Raw genomic sequence first — 21096 nt, 5'->3', positions numbered from 1 at the left:
TGGCTCAACTGGTGAAGCGGTTACCTTCAGCTCAGGTCATGATCTAAGGGTCCTGGGATCCAGCCCCATGTGGGGCTCTCTGCTCGGCAGGGAACCTGTTTCCCCCTCTTCTTCTGCATGCAGCTCCCCCTGCTTGTGCTCTCTCACTCTCTCAAATAAGTAAAATCTTTAAAAAATAAATAAATAAAAATAAAAAGATATAACCAAACGAGAGTCTTTACTGGATTCTGGCTCAAAGGCAAAAACAAGGGGCACCTGACCGGCTCAATCAGTAGAGCATGCGACTCCTGATCTTGGGGTTGTATGCTCCAGCCCCACGTCGGATGTTGAGATTGCTTAAAAAAAAAAAAAAAAAACCTTAAAAAATAAACAACAAACAAACAAACAAAAGAGCAATCTGAGGGGCAATTTGAAAATGGACTGGATACTAGATGATACGGGATTACAGATAATTCCGTTAGGGTAATAATGTTATCATGATTATGTAGAAGAATGCCCTTACTCTCAGCGGATACCATTGTGGCTAAGGGCAAAAAGTGTCATGACATGTGCAATTTATTTTCAAACAATTCAAAACAAATAAACAAAACACACATACAGATGCATATGTAAGTCTAGACACACACATATGTAATCCCCAGAAGGAGAGAAAAGAGATTTGACAAATGCAGCAAAAAGTGATCAGTGAGTCTAGGTGAAAGATAAATGGGTATGCACCGTGCTTATAACTTTTCTGTAGGTTTGAATTTCTTCCAAAATAAAGTTGTGAGGGAGGGAAAAAAAAAAAAGGAACCGGCTTAATTTGGAAGGACGGAAATTCAGTTCACTCCTCAGCAGGATTTAAACCTTTTAGCGTTTCAATCTTGGCAGGTTGTAGTCATAGAATTTGTAGTCAAATTCAACTGAGTACTGCTCTGGACTTCTAATTTGGGGAAAGGGAAGGTAGGCAGGAAGAAACGAAACCCTGAATGAAGCTTAATCTGAGGCCAGGAATTGAAAGATGTAAATCAGGACAAGGTAGAATAAAGATACCGAACGAAGGAGGCGATGATAAATTAAGAAAGATAAATTAAGAAAGGTGACAAGATCCCGGTAGCAAGACCAAGACCACAAGACTGTGGGCAGAATGAAAGGGCTCTTGCAGGTCCAAAAGCACAGCTGAACTGGACAAGAGCTTGGCTCTGCCTGGCAAAGTTAGCACTGGGCATTCATTGGCCACAGGAATAGAGAAAGCAGTGAGATCTCATGGAAGATGGGTAAACATGGCTGACAGGAACGTAGGTAGGTAAGTCGCAGGGAACGAGGTGAAGGACTTAGAATTTATCAGTCTTCTGTATGGATGAAAAAATGAAGGGAAGATAAGAGACTTCAGTTAGGAGAGAATTCAGCTAGATGAAAGGAAGACCTTCTTGCTGATCCGAGTCAGATGAGGAAGGCGACTACGTAGAGTCTGCCCTGAACAGCTCTGGGGAGCGAAAATGACAAGCCCCCCCAGATGGCTCAGTAGTCCCCCCGGGAAGGCAGGGAAGTACAGCAGAGGCGTCTGAGTCTCCTCTAGTTCTTAGAATTCCCCAAGTCTCATTATAGGGTAAACAAGAGATGGCCAATTCTGCTTAATGGAAAGCTCAGGGCTATTATCTGGGGTGAGATAAGTTCAGTCGGAAGATGGGGGAGCCACAAATTCAAAAGGATATCTGCCTTACCTAGGCTGATCAGACAGCTGTGCCGTAGGCTCCCAGACCAAGCAGGAGGGTATAAACAGCACTCAATTTACCTGTGGCTAGCCACAGGCAGAAGGCTGATCACATGATTGGGCAAGCAGACATCAGAGCTTAGAGGGTGGGTTGGCTCACTGGCTACACCTCACTAGGTTGGAACCTGTCAGGCTCTCTGCTCTGAACACTGACTCAGGTTCATCTTGCTTGGGGCTGAGGGCTGGGGAGAGGAGTTCCATAAGAAGCAGTTGCTCAATTATTCAGGACCAGGAAGTTATAGTCACAGCATCTGCTTTGCCTTCAGGGTCTAAAATCCTATTAGGGTCACTCTGACCAGCCCTGGCCACCTTACAAAGCTGTGCGGACCATGCTGCCCCACTTGCATTAAGCCTTCTCTGGTTACCTCCATCTCCTTCCGCAGGTTCTACTGTGTCCCGGGCTGCAATGGGGAGAGACATCCAAGTCCGCTCCATCCCACCTGGCCTCCGACATCCCGTACCTGACCCAGCCTGACCTCAAATCCCAGGCAAATTCCTGAGCCGTCACCCCACCACTGGAAAAACCCCAAAGCATGCCAGGCAACATTCCGGGGCAGCCCCTTCGTGGCAGCCTTGGTCTTGCCAGTTGTTCCGATCTCTTAAGGTTATGCAGTGCCTCCAGGGTAAACCTCTTCTGAAAAGTACAATCAGATGGTCCCCCTCCAGAAACAGCCTAGAAAGACATGACATTGGGAAGGTTTTTCCTACCATCAGTGTACACCCAAGACCACGGAGGACTTCAGAGCAGAAGGACGCTGGTCAGGTCACCTCTCTCCATGTGCTTGCAGAGGCAGAGGCGGGCAGGACAACACCCATCACTAGAGGGTAAGTTACACTCCCTCCACAAAGTACATGAAGGGCTTTGTGTCTGCTCTTAATCAAGGGCTTAACAGTACCAGTCTCTTCTTTCTAAGTCAGGCAAAGAAAAGGCTGAGGCTCCTGAAACAAAGGAGAATTCGATCCAGGCAAACAGTGAGGGATGTTCATCACCAAGACATCCATCCTACCTATACGTCTAAGAACCAGAACGCAAAGCCGTCCCATCTTAAGATGGCTCTGTGGGGCACCTGGGTGGCTCAGTGGGTTAAAGCCTCTGCCTTTCAACTCAGGTCGTGATCCCAGGGGCTTAGAGATCAAGCCCCGCATGGGGCTCTCTGCTTGGCGGGGAGCTTGCTTCCCTTCCTCTCTCTCTGCCTGCCCCGCTGCCTACCTGTGATCTGTGTGTGTCAAATAAATAAATAAAATCTTAAAAAAAAAAAAAGATGGCTCTGGCCATCTGCACACCTCCATGCTGCACACGAGTCATCAGGAATCAGGCAGGCAGCCTTTCCTCATCCTGCTGCACCCTATTCAGCCCCTAGATACATCCACCCAGAACTTATGCTGGGGCAGAACAGAACCAGGAAGAATCAGGGAATAGAGGCGACAGCCTGAAACAGGATAACTGCCTAAAGACAAGTGATCTCAGTATAGGGGTAATAATACAGTAAATGCTCACGGGTCTCTTTCACGTAACTGGCTGGAGCCCATGGGGAAAAAAATCCTTTGAAGCCAACTTAACCACAGCCTCATGGCTCTAGGAAGGCACTGCAGATAAAGGACACTTGCTAAAACTAAGATTCCCAAAACTGTTTTATTAAGAAGCGGAGTCAGACTCTCACTCAACCCTAATTCTGGAAGCTGGAGGGAAGTATCAGTAAGCGAAACTGTCAGGAACGATTTAAGTGCCTTCCAGCACAGAAAGTTGGAGGCCATGTGGTTTGGTGTTAGAGAAAAGGGGCCAGGAAACAAGCAGCCGTGTTTGAACCTCTCCTTCCGCCGCCAGCATAGCAGGACCATCAGATCCCTCCCTGGGACCTGTGGTTAGCAGTTTTCCCTGACAGCGAGTCCTCCCTCTGTGGATGAAGCTGTAACTCCCAACCCCTTGGTAAGATCTGCCACAAGAAACCACATAAACGTCCTCCCTCGGGCTCCTGTACCTCCACAGACGGGATGGGTGCACGGTCGAGAAAGCTCTCCGGCCCGGGGTCCACACTCTGGCCTTGCTCTCCATGCCAAACCCGACTGCTTTTAACCCATCCATCTCGGACATAAAAGCTCAAACTAGAAGAACTCTGTGGTTCTGGCATAAGAGGGTTCTCATCTCGTGCTGTTGCAGAAGCGAAGAGAGTCAAGTGAACAGCAGAGTAAGAGTGTTTCTTAGGATAATGAAGCAGCTGTCCCCAGAAGGTACCGGGACATCCTGTGTGCGCTTGGCACACTTTGGCAGACTGGGGCACGCCTGCTGACCCCCTCCTGGGGGAGCACAGGCCATGCACAGGGCGTGCGCACACCGCAGCAGGTACCCAATTGTTCCTGGCACTGGACGCCCCCCACCCCCAGGTCCAGCTCAGGGAGTCCGGGCAAGCAGCAGTCTAGTCTCCTGAGGGGTGTCCTGCCACAGTGGTCAGTACCTGGGCCCACATCCCACCTCGGCCCCGGGGTGCTACATGAACTCGGTCACTTGACTTCTCTGGGCTTCAGTTTTGTTGTCTATTACATGGGGAGAATAAGAGATGTTATAAGAGGAAGAGAAGAGAACTCACACTCTCAAGAACTCCTGGCACCATCGAATTAGTCTAGCATGTACTTAAAAGTTTTTATTTGGAAGTAATTTCCAACTTCCAGATACGAGAACAAGAGCGGTACATGGGACACTCATAATAACCTTTACCCAGATTCACCGTCATGCAAACATTTGTCCCACCTGCTTTGTCACTGGCTTTCTTTCTCTTACATGCACTTTTTCACACACATGCTCACACTCAGCACCTACATGCTCACTCACGTTCAAGACTCACACTCACACACACTCACATTCAGATAAACACACGCTCTTACATCCTTTGTTGGGTTTTGTGTGGTGTTCCATTGGAAAACAAGGATGTACCAGACGGTGGGAGGTTTGAGATGAAATGCAAACAGAGGGGGGAACCTTGCTACTTGGTGATGGCTCCAATGCTCCTCTCCCTCCTCCCTGCCACCAAGGCAGATGGCTAGTGCTGGGGGCCCTGACTTAGGGATGGACATCACATGGACAGGGACCAGAGAAAGTACTTGATACAGAAGAAGTTAGTTCCTCTTCTCTTTAAACAACAAAAGCCACAAAACAAAACAAAACAAAACCAACAAAGCATTGATATGAACCATGGAAATAGCTTTATTATACAGAATTGTTTTTTTATAACGTTCGTTATAATGGGATTTTACCTGATGAAGTGGAGTGGTCACAGGCAAAGAAAGGATGTGCCTAAGCCTATGGTTACCAGGACATTCAAGAATTCTATACAGAGCCTGATTTTCTAAGAAAGGCAAGTGGGTAAGAGCTGCCTGGAATCCTCTCAGGAGGACTAGGTAATCTCTGTGAAGCAGGCCAAGCAATTCCCCATGATACCAAGTCCCTAGATGGAGCCTTCTCTCGAGTTCAAGTTCCCGCTAGTCCCCTCTACTGGGCACACGCTTGTCTCATAAAGGCATTACCACAGTGATTCTACTTCCACTTAACCTAAAGCTAGGAAAGGGGACATACTCAAAACAGAGCGTGGCAGGGAGGGTGGGGGTGGTTTGCACTACAGGTTCCCTACATGGAAGACTAAGCTGTCATCAAGATGACATGCCACCTGAACCTACCCCCGTCAGAGGAATGCACCACCCACATTTATACCCAGATGCTCTTTGGGGTTCCACATAGAAGAGAGACACCCCTTCCTATAAGCTCCATCTTGGCGTTATCTTCCTGACATGGCCCCGATCCCAGTAACCATGACCATGACTCCCCTCTTAAAAGCAGGAAAACCCTGCCTGCCTCCTTGGGTCTATCTGTCCCTGAGGTTAGCTTCTTGTTCCACCTGGAAACTGCGGATCTCAAATCTGGTGGGAGGTACTCAAGGGCCGCCACCGTGTCACACATTTAATGTAACAACCGTCACCTTCCAATTAGCCACACCAAGAGAACAGTCACTTAAAGGGCGCTGAGGAACGACAGACTTCGCTGCTGCCCATGTGCCTTTCCAATTTTCTTTTGGTCAACTGAACAGATGATTTTTTGCTCCTGGGATCCAGGCATGTGAGCAGAAGGGAAACACGGGCTGGGCATGTGCTGGGCCGGCACACAGATGATGCCAGCTCAGGAGCCCATTCACAACAGACTCGCCCCGCATGTGTGGGAAGAGCTCTGGGATTGGGAGCAAAAGGGCTCTAGAGTCATATGGTCTTGGGCAAGTCACTTCCTTCCTAGGCCTCATGTAACTTCTCTGCAAAAACAAGTCCATGCCACCTGCAGCTGCATGTCAGGAGGATAAATGAGAAACATTCCAGAGTTCCCACCAGGAGCCACAAAGAGCTAAATGAATGGAACACACTGTTAAAACGAAAGCTATCTATATGCTCAACTTCCCTGAAAAGTACAATTTGTTGTCATTCCCAAGCTTTTTCTTTCCACTGAAGCAGCTGTTTTTGCCTTTTCCCGTGAACGCACAGCTACCGAGGACTGTGGTCCCAGTAACAGAGAGCCCAGGCGCTACTCTGGGTGGTCAGGAGCGCACGTACCACTCAGACGGGACTCACACTGCCATCTTCCCAATCGCTGCCCCGGACCAAGTAATCCTGCGACAGCTCTCTGGCTGCATCCCCCTGGGCTCGCCAAATGGCATCCAGCCCCCACCCTCAGCCCTGGCACGTCCTATCTGATGGGTATGAGTTACAAAGACAATCCCTAAATGGAGGCCACGCCAGCTTGCAGGTGTGGGGCAGGGAGCGCACGTGTTATCAGCCGTGGTTCTCTCAAAGCGATGTGGGCGATCAAACAGATCAAACACACACCGAGCACAGAAAACTCGTTAAAGGGAAGGTAGTGTGTGGGGCAGGGAAGAGGAGAAGGGAGGGCAAGGTAAGAGAAGTGCTCTTTCCGTCTTCTCAATTGCAGTTTTACTCTGTTCCAGCTGGGCAGGTTCAGAAAACCACCTGACTAAGCTACCAGGTCCGTGGTTGGCAACCCAAACAACAGGACAACGTGAGCCCCATGGATGGTAGTGTATGTGTTCAGGGGGTGGGGAATGCTAATAAGCATCTCTTTCCAGCATTTCCCAACTTGCTGGGGGGGAGCGGGGGAGGCTGGGGGGGGGGCAGGTATGGGGAAAGAAGGTGAAACAGGATAGTGCCTGGCTTGGGAAAGGGGGCTTCCAGCCTGATCACACCTCTGGAGAAAGCCTGAAGCCTCCCCTAAGGCCCATAGACAGTTCTGTTCCCTAGCCTAGAAAAATCACTTACGCAGATTTCATTTTTCTGCTTCCCTTTCCTATACATTAGCCCTACTAGGAATTTGTTGTAAATCTACCTGGAGTGAAAGGAAACCCAGTATTCGTCTTGCTTTCCTTGGCCTGTCACCCATATCCACTTCTAAGCCTAAAGCCAGGGAGTCTGGCTTTTTTTTTTTTAAATAAAATCCTAACAAAATCCTAGGTGTTGGCTGTTTCCATGGATCAACCTGGTAACCAACTGCCCAAGCTCACCCCTCTGGCTTTAAGTGCGAGGGGAAGGGAACCTACAGGCCTAGCAATGACATCCATGGAAATGCCACATCTTTGCCACCAGCTGGGCTTCAGGCCCAATGACCAGGATGAATAGGAGACCAGTGATTTAAAGAGAGAGAGAACACTAACACTTCGGTGGGGGTGGGGGAAGGTTGCCTTGGAAGTAGCTGCAGAGAGGGGTATTATAAAGGGGGCACAGTGTGTGGGGACCAGAAGTGGGAAAAACCATCTCAAGGGAGACTGGGGGAAGTGTGGCTCGCTCTCCCCACCCCTGCTGCCTTTCCAGCAACTCAATCCAACAAGTATTTATTGAGCACGACACTCCCCATCTGCCCTGGCCCTCCCTCTGCAAAAACACTCAAATCTGTTCAAGCTGCAGCGTGAGTTCCATTGCACTTGAACTTGAAACATGAGGTGCCTACCTTTTAAAAAGGCAGGCACACAGTTTGCAGCACGGGCTGAAGAGACTAAAGAGTGCTGAAAAAGTGAAGAAACATGGTTGACTAGACAGGGCCACACCAATATGCCACTTTTGAAAGGGAAGGGAAGGGAATTAGTCAAAATTTCATTTAACCTTAGGGAGAAAAACACACTGGCCAATTAAAGAAAAAAAAAAAAAAGCTTACTGGAAATATCCCGGTTAATTCTCCAATTAACCCTACCTAACACAAGAATAATAAATATCCCTTTATTCTATGCCTCCTCCAGCTTGAATTAAATTTTATCCACTTGTGGATGTGTTAGTCATTTGCTTTTGGAGTCCTATGTTTATCCTCCTTTCTCTGTTAAGGAGGTGAGACCTCAGTGCTCCCCTGCATGTTTTCATTGAGGATCAGATGACAGGGGATTCAGGTAACAGAGCTAGGGAGGGACTAAACCTATGCATATTGGCATAGTTCTCTCCACCTCGAAAAGCCACACTCATTCCTAAGATGGGGAGCTCAGGGTCTGAGAAGAGGCATCCCAGACTTACAGCTCTGCCCCGCCAAATCAAATATTCTAAGAAGCCACATCCAGGCGGCCTCTGAGAAAACTCTACCATCCTTGATCACAGGCCTACTGCTTCAGAGCAACCAAAGCCCTAAGATGAATCTTCCCAGGCCTTCTCCAACCTCCACCCATTAAGGAGCTGGAAGCAGAAACTGCTTGTGCACAGGCACTGCTGAGCCCAAGGCTCTCCATCCATCCCCAACATCAGCCAGCTGGGGCGCACAAGCAGGGCATATGGGAGATGTCCAGAGCCCCAACTTCAATTCCAGGTTCCCCAAGGGCTGGTGCTAATAGATTCCCTATTATGAAATACTTCGATAGCCTTCTTTTAAGTTCATTAAAGCCACCCTTGGCTGGCTGTGGTTTTCTGACACAGTAGAAGTCCACTGAGGCTTATTTGGGCCTGAGGATAAACATTTAAATGGCTCTCAGCTGAGCATGCAACTTTGTAGTGACCCTGAGGAAAATGCGCGGAGGAGGAGAGCCAAGTGCCGGGAAGAGTCTTCCAAACCAGGAGGTTTGGTGAGGACCCTGAGCTGGAGGCCGGAGTGTGGGCAGCCAGCTGTAGAGAAACTCCCTCCATCCAGCTGTTCCCAAGAACAACGGCCCCTTCACAAGCTCCACACCGCTGGAGAGGAACTGGTGCACAGATAATTTAGAACTTCAAATAGAATCCAAAACTCTTTTCTCTCTGAGAGATCAGGATTTGTTTTTGACCTAACAATGTGAATAGATTCGGCTGGTGTTTGGTTAATTCATAACCCTGCAAAGCAAATAGTGCAGCCCTCTATGAAGACTCAACTCGGCCCTCAGCCGGGGCGCGGCGGGGATGAGGACGGGGTTTCTCACTCATCTTTCGTGTTTCCACTCTTCCCAGCCCCTCTTCTATCCCCTTAGAAGTGGGATTAAAACTTACTAACCCAGGGGGCGCCGGGGTGCCTCAGTTGGTTAAGCCACTGCCTTCGGCTCAGGTCGTGATCCTGGAATCCTGGGATCGAGTCCCATATGGGGCTTCCCCTGCTGAGCAGGGGAGGCTGCTTCTCCCTCTCCCTCTGCCTGCCTCTCCCCTAAACTTGTGCTCTCTCTCTCCCTAATTTAAAAAAAAAAAAAAATCTTAAAAAAAAAAACTTACTAACCCAAAACTTACTAACCCAGCAAGAGACTGTCCATTCCCACTTAGCGAACGTGCTGGTGGGCACCCATCTCCATCCTGAACTGGAAAGGAAACACAAGGTTTCCCCTTCCAGCCCCTTCAAAGGGCTCCAAACTGCCTACAGAGTGAGGGTAAGCCCAGGCAAGACTGGAGCTTGGTGTCACATAGCACTGATAAATGCGATAGTGTCAGTGAGGTTTCAAAACCAGACCTGCCTCCAGAACGTGTCACACCCTAAAGTGTGAATCCTTACGGCACAAAGGCTCTATGTGAGAGATATAAAAATCCAGAGGAGAATGCTTGATTTCTTTTCTTTCTTTCTTTCTTTTTTTTTTTTTAAAGTAATCTCTACTCCCAACGTGGGGCTCGAACTCACAACCTGGAGAATCAGTCGCACGTTCTACTGACTGAGCCAGCCAGGCGCCCCTGAGGACACTTGTTTTCTAACAGTTCCATGAAAATCGAGGGATACACTGAGTAATACAGAACTGGTAAGTCCTTATGCTGTACAACTGAAATTAACATAATACTGTAATTTAAAAAAGAACAAGATCAAAGAACAGTGTGGCGTGGGTGCCACATTCAGTATAAATTAGCCAAAAACTATGAGTAAAGTGTTCTCTGCCAATAAGCCCACCAACCACTTTGGCAACACTCACATGGCCACCATAACTGAAGTTTTGTAATCCTGCCCCAAATCTTCTGGAGATCCATCTATATTTGGAATCAGAGAGAATGATGTCCTCTTACCACCACACCCACTTTTGTTCTCACCCCTCCTCCACTGACCTCAAATGGTTTAAAATATGCCAGCTCTCTGTTACATGAGTGGAGAGCTTCCCATCTCTACAATCCTTTGCTATCCGAAACACCGAAGAACACACAGACTCATGCTCTTTTAGATATCAACGGGATAAAGCAGTTAGGCACTCTGGAACTCAAAAGGATGCCGTCCCTGGTGATAACCTTTAAGACAGATTTCAGCAGTACCTCCTGGGGACCACGTGTGTCTGGGGCAAGCGAAGCTGTCAAAAACCAGCTAGCAACATCAGGCTAAGCAATGTCCAGTGCTTCCCAGTCCACAGGCTGCCTCAATCACAGAGCATTCAAGGACGGTAGTAGCTCTTAAAGGCTTTTAAATGCATTCCCAGACTTCATCATAGCAAGATGGGTCCTTGGCATTGAGAAGTTGGACTACTTCTAGCTCCAGAGTCCAAGAGGACCATGACTTGAGGAGGGCTTTTTCTCAAAGTCCCTAATAAGGGCCCTCCTTTATGTGGTTCCAGACCTATCTAAACACCCACCCCCCAAGGACTAAGTTTTCAAAGCATTGCAAGGAAAGGAGTTTAATAATTACCAATAGCACTGCTAATAGCAATGCTGCCTTATATTCACTGAATTGGCCATCCTGGAGAACCGAATGCGTGTTTGAAATAAACCCATCCTACATCCCTGTGGGGAAGCCAGTATTTTAAGACTACTGCCGGCTGTCAGTGATCTGTTTGGAAAAATAAAAGGTAGTGAGAAAAATCCCAGAGAGGACATAAACCTAAAGCCATTTCCAACTGATCTGAAATGTGTTTGCTGCAGTTGTGGATGGTTTGGGAAGGGTTATGAGGGGAGAGGGTGCACATTTGCCTAACAGTCAAGCTTTTATGTAAATCCAAATTAGTTTATGTCTACTGAACACATGCCACCTGACATTGGGGGGGTGGGACGCAGGCAGGGAGGCAGCCTCCATTCACATGTGCTGATCCTCCACAAAGACTGAGAACTGACTGGAAGCTGATGACCCCCCCCTTCTCTTTTCACCTAAAACAGAAGTGGGGATACAGGCTTGTTACTTTTCTTTATCCCCTTAGAATATTCTGAGAAGGTGTACGCCACACGCACTGAAACTCATCTCTATATAGGAATAATGGGAAGGAACACTGTTTAAGACAAGGTAAGGCCAACTTTTCCTGTTAAGTGCCATGGTAGTCAATATTTTAAGCTTAATGGCCTTCTGGTCTCTTTCACAACCACTCAACTCTGTCACTGTCGTGCAAAAGCAGCCACAGACCATACTAAATTAAAGGACATGGCTGTGTTTCAACAGATCTTTATTTACAGGGTGCCTGGGTGGCTCAGTCGGTTTAGTGTCTGCCTTTGGCTCAGGTGATAATCCCAGGGTCCTGGGATAGGGCCCAGCATCAGGCTCTCTGCTCAGCAGGGAGCCTGCTTCCTCCTCTCCCTCTGCCTGCAGCTCCCCCTGCTTGTGTGCTCTGTCAAATAAATAAACAAAAATCTTTTTCAAAATTAAAAAAAATCTTAATTAAAAAAGCAGGCAGAGGCCTAGATTTGGCCTGCAGGCCATAATTTCCAACCCTGGGTCTAAGAAGGTTCTGGTGTGTAGAGGAGGTACAGAGGCAACATGGGGCTCCCCCAGGACCCAGCTGACCCCTGGGAGGCTGGTCCACTAGGGAGGAATTTGTAAAGCTCAATTAAACATTATCTTCTTTCTAGAGATATGGAGACAGAGACACTAGACAGGATAGCAAAAACCAGAACCCAGAACAATTTTCCCAGTCCCGTTTTGTCCATCAGTAATCCTAGAAAAACATAAAAGTTAGCAGCCTCCAACAGACATAAGACACAAACAAGAATTTAATTAAAGGGGGAACTGCCGTAATAAATGTATCCTGGGTTGCTACTCCCCACGGGGGGAATCTTATCTTTCTTAGACTTGACCTTCATTCTTCTAGCTGTTCTCTTTTGCCTTCCACACCCCTAGCCCAGGCTCAGAAAAATGAAGCCATTCCTCACTTTATAAAGACATCCTGCATGGATGAATGGCCACAGAAGGTAAATCCTGTTCTTTCCATCATCACTCTGTTTTTACAAGATCTAACATATCTTGTCAGGAACGTAACAGGGCATGTGGTACAGGTAAGTGCACGGCCCAGGGCACTTCGGCACTTTAGGATGGGAAAGAAACAGTGACAACACCTAACTGTCCCTGAAACCCAGTCCCAGCTCACATGCCTCTTTAAACAGTTGGGGTCTGGAGCCCTGATTAGAAAAGCTCATTTTAAAAGATGAGGGAATACAAGTGCAAGAGGAGGCCTTGAAATTCTGAAACCTGCAGTACTGGTTTCAGACCAATATGGGTTTGCTCTTTGAAGCCTGAAAGGCAATGGGTTTTGGCCAACAATGCTCTCTCACGTTGGCGGGGTGGAGAGAAGATGTAAGCAGCAGTGAACACGGATGACATCTTCTAGGTGCCTCGGTGCTTTATAACTGTTAACTCAGGATATAGTTATGATTCACATTCTAACAGATGAGGAAACAGAGACACACAAGTTAAGAAACTTCTTCCACGCCACACACCTAGTAAATGGCAGAGCCTGGAATTGAAATTCAGGAATCCTGGTCCCCAACGCCGGGAGGATTCTCTTAAGGGTTTATGAACGTAACCCGTTTCCTCCTATTAAGTACGCCCCTGACCTAGAGGAAACCACTTCTGCCACTTCTCAAGTGCAAGGAATGGAAACAATCTGAACACACAAGGAGTAAAGTTAACGCGCAGAAGACCCGATGTGCTCCCAAATCAAAGGCCAGGTACATTCCCTTAATGTGTGCTCAGGAGGAAGTCCACAGGCTCTGACCACTCTTTCCTTCTATCTTTCCTCTCCTGCCTCACTGAAAATCTATAGATAATCTACAGATAATAGATAATATACACCAGGTAAGTGCCTCATTAAGTCCTCTTGGATACTAAAAGGTGGAGGGATCACCCCTTGGCCCAATTCATACACAAGAGACCACTCAACCTGCCCTGAATCATCCAACAAGTTAGGTAGAACTCTAGCTTCTATGGTTTTTACTAGGATCTTCAGGACCCTGTCCCTATAAAAAGGAAGAGGCCATGTAAAGAACTCAGTTAGCCAAACCTACACTCTTCTCCATTCCACAGCATCCACCATTGTTTGTGCCTTTCATGTCGGTTCTATAGCAGATATAAAATAACTGCCCTTAAAATATGACTGCTAAGGGTACCTGGGTGGCTCAGTGGGTTCAAGCCTCTGCCTTTAGCTCAGGTCATGATCCCAGGGTCCTGGGATCGAGCCCCACATCGGGCTCTCTACTCAGCGGGGAGCCTGCTTCCTCCTCTCTCTCTGCCTGCTTGTGATCTCTGTCTGTCAAATAAATAAATAAAATTGTTAAAAATATATATATATGACTGCAAATAGATTTCCAGCTATCGCATAGGCAGGCTTTCTGTTGATTTCTACTAAAAGTGACTAAGGTTCTAGTGCTTGCTGTTACTACAAACTTCCCTGGACTCCAAGGAAATCCAAACAAAACCAACAGGTTTGTAATCTTGTGGTTTGCTTTATAGCTCATGATAGGCATAAGTCTGGGCATTGCTCTGCTCTCCACCACCAGAGTCTAGGCATACTTTGACTAATTGGTCACCACCTTGCTACCAGATTTGACCAAGTTTCTGCATTCCAATATGCAAGGTTAACATTTACAGTGAGGTCCAGATAGAGTTGGCCTTTCTACTTCAGAGACCCTCTTAACCCCATTCCTACCTAGAAAAGCACTGTAGCAGCTATACTTTCAGGAGGGAGTGAAGCCTAGTAATTACAAAAAGCTCAAGAAATTCTGGTGTGGAAAATGTCATTAACCATTAGAAGGTGGGGACCATGACTTTTGTACATTTGGTAGGCTCTGAGGCTTTGGAAGTGTGCAATGATCTTTTTCACATCTGGTGTGAATCAAATGCACGCCTCACTTTCAACTTACTGCCAACCTCCTCATGCAAGTAGGTTCCTTTTCCCATTCCTCACTGCCTGCCTTTGCGGGGGATCCATCGCAGCTTTGAGTGTGAAAGCAAGGTTAATCTTGCTCCTCCCTCGTTTCCCCACACCCAGCACGGCAAGCTGCTATTAAGAAGCCATTTCAGGGCTGTTCAGAAAAGTGGGGTTATTTGCCACAGTGTACTTGACTGTAGCCCTCACCCCACTGCCACGTTGGCTGGCAATGCCGAGGACTAAATAGCCCGGGTGGGGTAGGAGAGAAAGGCCGGGGGCAAACTGCCCAGGCCCTACACACACACACACACACACACACACACACACACACACGCACACGATGGCTGGAATGAAACAGCCATATTAAGCAGGTCAATGATCTGGGAACATACAACTTCTGGGCCAGCCAAGAGGAATGTAGGGAATCGGAGCAGAGCGTTTGTACCGTAGTAAAAGCCGTTAAACTAACTTATTCCAACGGCTCGGATGAAATCAGCTCCGGAAGGTGACAATATAGGGAAGTGCACGTGAAGCGGGTAGTGAGGGGGATGAACTCCAGAGCCGTAGAGCGGGATGTCGGGGCCAAACTCAAGTTGGAGAAGTAACACATGGCTCCACGGGGCTCTCCTCCATGCCCCTCCCCCTCTCCATGCAGACTTCCAGCGCCCACCAGCTCCTCGCTCCACAGCCAGCCGGCACAGGGCGCCCCCATCACGCGCCACTCACTCCTTCCTCACACCTCGCTGCCACCCCAGCATCTTCCACTCACCCCCACACGACACCTCTGCCTACTTTTCGGTTACGCCCCCAAAGCCAGCCTCCGTCTGCCATGTCCCTCCCCTCGGCTCCTGGCCCCCGACTCCCTGCACACTCTGTCCCAGCAGTAGACCCTGCGTTCACCGCTCCTGGCTCTCGCTCCCTCCGCCCTCGCAGATTCTGCGCGACCCCCTTTTTTCTTCCTTCGCTCCCATCCACTTTCCCCTCACGCTTCTCCCCGAACCCCTCCCCCCATCACGCGCCCCCCCTCCCCCAACGGCTCCTCCCCCCGGTACCCGCTCCAGGCCCGGCTCACCTGCGCGGCCACCCCCGTCCCGGCGCTGGTGCGGCTGCTGCAGCTGGAACGGGACCGTGGCCCTGAGCGGCTGCAACCCAGCCCGGGGGGAGCCGGCGGGGGCTGGGGGAGAGCAGCCCCGCCGGAGCCCCCCGGCCCCTCCGCGCCCCGGCCCCCAAGGACCTCCGCCTCTGCCGCCCGCTGCGGCCCCCGCCATCGCCCACCCGACAGCCTGCCTGCCCCGGCCCCACAGCGAGCCCCACACAGCCCCCCAACCCCCGCTGCTGCCGCTTATCTGCTCTGCAGGGCGGAGACCAGCCCCCTCAGCCCAGAACTCTCATTGGCCTACAGAGTCCAAGACCCCGCCCCCCAACCAATCCCTAGCTTGTTCTTCCCATTCCGGAGAATGACTGGCCGATATACCTAGTGATCCAACCCAAGACCCCACCCTCATCCCGCCCCCTCCCGCTTTCCTCAGTCCGAGGGGGCGCTGATTGGTCCGTCCGGAAGAGGGCTGGTTCTCCGGTGCCGCCAATGAGAAGACGCAGAAAAGGGGAGCGTCACACCCAGTCCCAGGTAGTATGCAAATACACTATCACGTGACGTCAGGCTAAGCGGGGGTGGGGCCGGCTGGAAGATGGAATCAAGCACTAGTGAAATCATCATGGGGAGTAGAGAAGAGTGTCAAACTTTGAGCAGTTGAGCCGGGCAAGCACCGAGAAAGCGGTAACTTCAAAAAGCATTACTTTTGATTTAACCTAAAAATATTAGCTGTGAGTCCTCATAGGCTCTCAGTGCTGCTCGCAAGCTCCAAAGTAAGATTCTACAAATTAATGCAAAGTTTGCATATATTTGCATGCGATTTGCATTATATTCATGCACTTAATGGCCACCGTGCCTCATGTGACACCCACATTTGTCTTTCTCCACGTTTCCAAGTCCTTAGCTGGTGTGGGTCCAACTCCCCCCGCCCCCAAAAAACACCCAGCGCTAGCCTGTAAATTATATTGAGACTGAAAAGGAGCAGGGAATTTCCCTTCAGAGCCGTCCGTTCCAAGTCTAGCTCAGCGGAGTGTTAGGAACAAAATGACTGAGAAACGTGCCCAAATTTGTACAGTGACTCCATTAACAAATCCTGGTCTTCCCAGTTCAGTGCTCTCTGACCTACAATGAGATGGTCCCCAAAGAGAATGCATGCAGTTGAAAAAATCACATGCTCTAATATATATGAGGACATTTGGGAAGGAAAACAACATTTTAGTTACTATTAAAAACTATTACTCTTCAAAAGAAAAAAAAGTATTACTCTTGGTATTTATTAACCATTTTGTTCTATATAAGGAAAAAGCAAAAGGCAATCAACCCTGGATCCTCTGCCATAAGGGACCATACAAATAATTGGATAATTCCCTCCAGATTTATATTTAGCTATGAATTCTATTTTTGGTCTTGCTACAGATTTATCTTTCTATTTCTGTTTTTGCCCACTTTAATGTTAAAATGAAGGTATTCCCTGAAGCCATCCTAACTAATCAGAAAAAGGAGGTAATCTGGGAGCATCCTGCAAGGCAAGGAGAGGTCACTCTGTGATTACCTATTGAAAACACTTAATACCCAAAGCAGAAATTCAAGCATTGGCTGAATATTAAAATCACCCTACATACGCACAACAAATGTGAGGCAATGGAACATCCTAAAGTATGATTTTCTTTGCGAACAAAGAGTGTATGTGCTCTAGCAGATTCAAAGGGTTTACGTCAAGATCTGACGTTTGAGGGGCGCCTGAGTGGCTCAGTGGGTTAAGCCTCTGCCTTAGGCTCAGGTCATGATCCCAGGGTCCTGGCATAGAGCCCTGCATTGGGTTCTCTGCTCAGCAGGGAGTCGGCTTCCTCCTCTCTCTCTGACTGCCTCTCTGCCTATTTGTGATCTCTCTCTGTCAAATAAATAAGTAAAATCTTAAAAAAAAAAATCTGGCATTTGAAATCTTTTTATTGTCTGGGAAATGCTGTATTCCTTTTCCATGAAGAGGATGACTTTAATACTGGCAGATAGGGATCAACTAAAACTGATGGATGATAAAGAGTAAAAGTCTTTATAAACTTAATTCAGTTCTTAAAAAAAAATCTTGCTATGGACATTGGGGAGGGTATGAGCTATGGGGAGTGCTATGAAGTGTGTAAACCAGGCGATTCACAGACCTTTACCCCTGGGGCTAATAAAACATTATATGTTAATTTTTAAAATAAAATAAATAAATAATAGAGCATTAAAAAAAATCTGGCAATTTATAATGTACTTCAAGTCCAATCAGTTCAAAGTCTTCAGATACTTCATATACTTTCGTATACCTTTTTCTTTTTTTTAAACTCTTATGACAATCTGGAAGAAGAAAATTGTAGCCTTTTATTACAGAGCAAGTAGGAAAACCGAGGCCCAAAAAAGTGAGTCCTTTTGATTTCTAGCTCAAAAGGATCAAAAGATCTCTATCAGATTTTATTGGACCACCCTGACCCATCTCTCCATGAATAAAATAAGCAATGGTAGCAGCTATAACATTCCCTGGTTTGTTTGTTTGTTTCTTTTTTTTTTTTTCAAAGATTTTATTTATTTGACAGAGATCACAAGCAGGAAGAGAGGCAGGCAGAGAGAGAGGAAGGGAAGCAGGCTCCCTGCTGAGCAGAGAGATGCAGAACTCAATCCCAGGAACCTGGGATCATGACCTGAGCCTAAGGCAGAGGCTTAACGCTTTGAGCCACCCAGGCGCCCCAACTGGCTTCTTTCTTTACACCAGGTATGTTCTCTCATTTAATGCTCATGACCACACCTATGAGATGGTATGGTCTTCAATGAGACTTCTTCAATGAGGTTTCAGAAAGAAATAACATGCCCAAGGTTATTCAGGCAGTCAGGCACCAGACCAGAACTCCTATTTTTGTAAAACTCTGTTATGAACACAGATGGATTACTATTTGTATTTTACATAGTCTCCAAAGATGCAAATTTGCCTGAGACGTTAAAATGAACATTTGCCTAGTACTTTACAACTTTCATATACATCATCTAATTTTCACAATGGATATGTAAAGTAAAAAAAAAAAAAATGCAGACATTATTATCCCTGTTTTATAGAAGGCTAACTCACAGATGTTAGGTGACTTCCTCCAAATCATCCACTCAGTAAATGGCAGACCCAGGATTTATATCCGAGGTCTTTTGACTCCAAATTGAAGTACTTTCCCAACCAATGCTCAACTTCTAGACCATTGGCCTACCTAAGAGCCAAAGGATGGCTAGTTGATCTCTTGAAATCTGTTCTTTCCTGAGATCCATTTTAGGACCCCTCAACATGTAAATTCTCAGGCACTCTTAGGAGATGATGGGTAATTTTTATTGGTTAAGCCATACAGTGTGTGTTAGAGGGCAAAACCCTGAATGATGAATCTTGAAATGCTTTGGGCAGGTGGCATCCTTTGTCTCTGCAAAAATCACCTCCATTAACCTCACAGAGTGGTTCTAAAGATAATATGGCACAGTAGTAGGCAGATGCATTCTTCTGTTGGAGAGAAGGCTAACGTGGATAGTCTCAAGGACATGGTGTTTAAATTTTGTTCTAAAGCCAAAACACCAGGAATTGAGGACCAGGACAGTGGAAGAAGAACCAGTGGAGATGGCACAGCTGAAGAATTGGATCTTCTGAGTCCAGAGAGTCATGGTCCTTCCAGATAAGTTGTTGGCAGGAGACACTCAAGTTGACCTAGCCGGAGTGAGAAGGCAAGCTTACATAGGAGATCCCCGTCTCCTCCTTACACAAGTATCATGCCCAAGCAGCTGTCTCTTATTCCCTTCTCTATCACCGATAGCTTCTCCTGCCATGAGCTTGATGGTGGGGATAAAGACCTCATCTGAAGATAAACCCTTGTCTTTTTCCTCCACTGAAGGAAAACCATGGCTTTGAGGAGGCTGTGTGCTGCTAAGGGAGATGCCTTGCCTTACAAAGCATCTTGTAGCTTGCAAAACAAACAAACAAACAAAACAACCCTTTGTTATCTTCCCCCTGTCATCCTTATCAATATGATAGTTATTAATTCACTCAGTACAAATTTATTCAAATGATCACTAGGTACTGGACACAGAGCTGGGCACTAAGGAATGACAATAATGTTCAGAAACATGGTCCCTATGCTGAAAGTCACAACCCAGCAGGCCTTGAAGCCTGTATGCAGAAATGGTACCCAGCTAGATGCTATCTGATTGAGACCTGACCTGGTTCCTGCCTTCAGAGAGTTTGGGTCAGAGGCAGGCACTCAAAAACAGCAAAAGTGGAGGACTACATACACGAAGTATGGCCATAACTTGCAGGAGTCTCAGAGAGTACCACGACCAAAGACTGGAGGGAATTCTAGCAGATCAGAGGATCAGCAAGGAGGTCTTATCCTGCTGTCTATTGAATTAAGAGAAGGCTGGGGTCCTCATAAGCAAGAGAAGGTTTCTAGTTCTGATGGTGCTGTCTGGCCCTATTTCCAGGGCACCCTGACCCTCACCCTATTCATCTGTGCCACAATTACAAACAAGCATGGGAATTCCAGACCACCATTTTTACCCTCCAAAACCTGACACTTCATAGCAATTGTTCAGAAAATAGAGAGCTCTTGATATTCCTGGGTACCTGGCGGACTGTCTCTGCACTTTCAGGTAAATGTCCAAGTGCTTACGTCTTTGGGCCTCAGGTTTCCAAATAATAAAACAGAACATAAGATGACGCAGACACACTGTGTCTCTTTCCGACCTACCTCCTTTCCTCAGCCTCTGTCTGAAATGTCAGGCCCGGCTCCTCAGGGAATGAGATCCTGAGGAAATGGGGTCAGAACTGAAGGAGCAGAGCAGCCGGAGAGGGATGGGGAAGGAGGGTTGAGGGAATGAATGAGGTTATGGGAACAGAGTAGGGAGGGGTCCCAGCCCTCAACACTTCTCCCACTGTGGTGGCCTCTCTCTCCCTCTCTCCCTTCCCTCTTACTCCCAAGGTAACTCGTTGGCCTGGATTTCGACCTTGGGGGCTGCCTCTGACACATATCATCCCCTGCTGTGGCCCACCACTTCCTGTCTTCTGGCTTACTTATCTCAAGTGCTCATTTTCTGTCTTTCAGACTGAATGACATTCACTCCTTCACTCTTCCTCTCAGTGGGAATCAAACTTTCCTGCTAAATGGCAAGCTATTTAAAATGAACTTTCCTAATCCTTAACCATATAGGATATGGTAGAAGTTCTAAAACAGGTAAAGGGTAAATGCAGGGTCAGAGACGTCAAAATTTTGGAATACTGGTCCTAGTGACACTCCATGAAAAATACAAAGTAGATTTTTTTCTTTTCCTTTTTTTTTTTTTTAAGAATTGAGGGCACGCCTGGGTGGCTCAGTCATTGAAGCATCTGCCTTCGGCTTGTGTCATGATCTTGGGGTCCTGGGATTGAACTTTGCATTAGGCTCTCTGCTCCATGGAGAGTCTGCTTCTCTCTCTCCCTCTGCCCCTCCACCTACTCATGCTCTCTCTCTCTTTCTCTTTCTCTCAAATACATGAATAAAATCTAAAAAAAAAAAAAAAGAAGAAGAAGAAGAAGAATTATTGAGAGAGATGTTAGGGACTCTTCCTGATCAGTCCTCTGATTTTACAGATGGAGAAATGGATGCCCAAACAAGAGAAGGGCTGGTCAGAGGGCACTCAGGATATCAGACACAGGGTCAGAGACCAGGGCTCCTGCATGCTGTTCAATGTTGTCTCAAAAC

General features: G+C 47.5%; 1 protein-coding gene across 6 annotated transcripts in view; it reads right to left on the bottom strand.

The window, feature by feature from the left end:
• FAM117A (family with sequence similarity 117 member A) overlaps positions 1–21096 on the bottom strand; it is a 64713-nt gene that overhangs the window by 28668 nt on the left and 14949 nt on the right. The window contains exon 1 of one of the 6 annotated variants that reach the window (XM_082704709.1): positions 15338–15578. The exons of 3 other annotated variants lie outside the window; for them this stretch is intronic. In XM_082704709.1, coding sequence (XP_082560835.1) covers positions 15338–15533 — 196 coding nt within the window. In that variant the 5' untranslated portion in view covers positions 15534–15578. Of the gene's footprint in view, positions 1–2461; positions 2690–15337; positions 15579–21096 lie in introns of those variants that run through there. 2 more of the 6 variants (XM_082704711.1, XM_082704713.1) reach the window with 2 other exon arrangements.

This window comes from Mustela nivalis (genome assembly GCF_964662115.1).
Source record: "Mustela nivalis genome assembly, chromosome: 17".
NCBI classification, from domain to species: Eukaryota; Metazoa; Chordata; class Mammalia; order Carnivora; family Mustelidae; genus Mustela; species Mustela nivalis.
The sequence above is the reverse complement of the archived record's forward strand: the minus strand, read 5'-3'. Positions and strand labels throughout refer to the sequence as shown.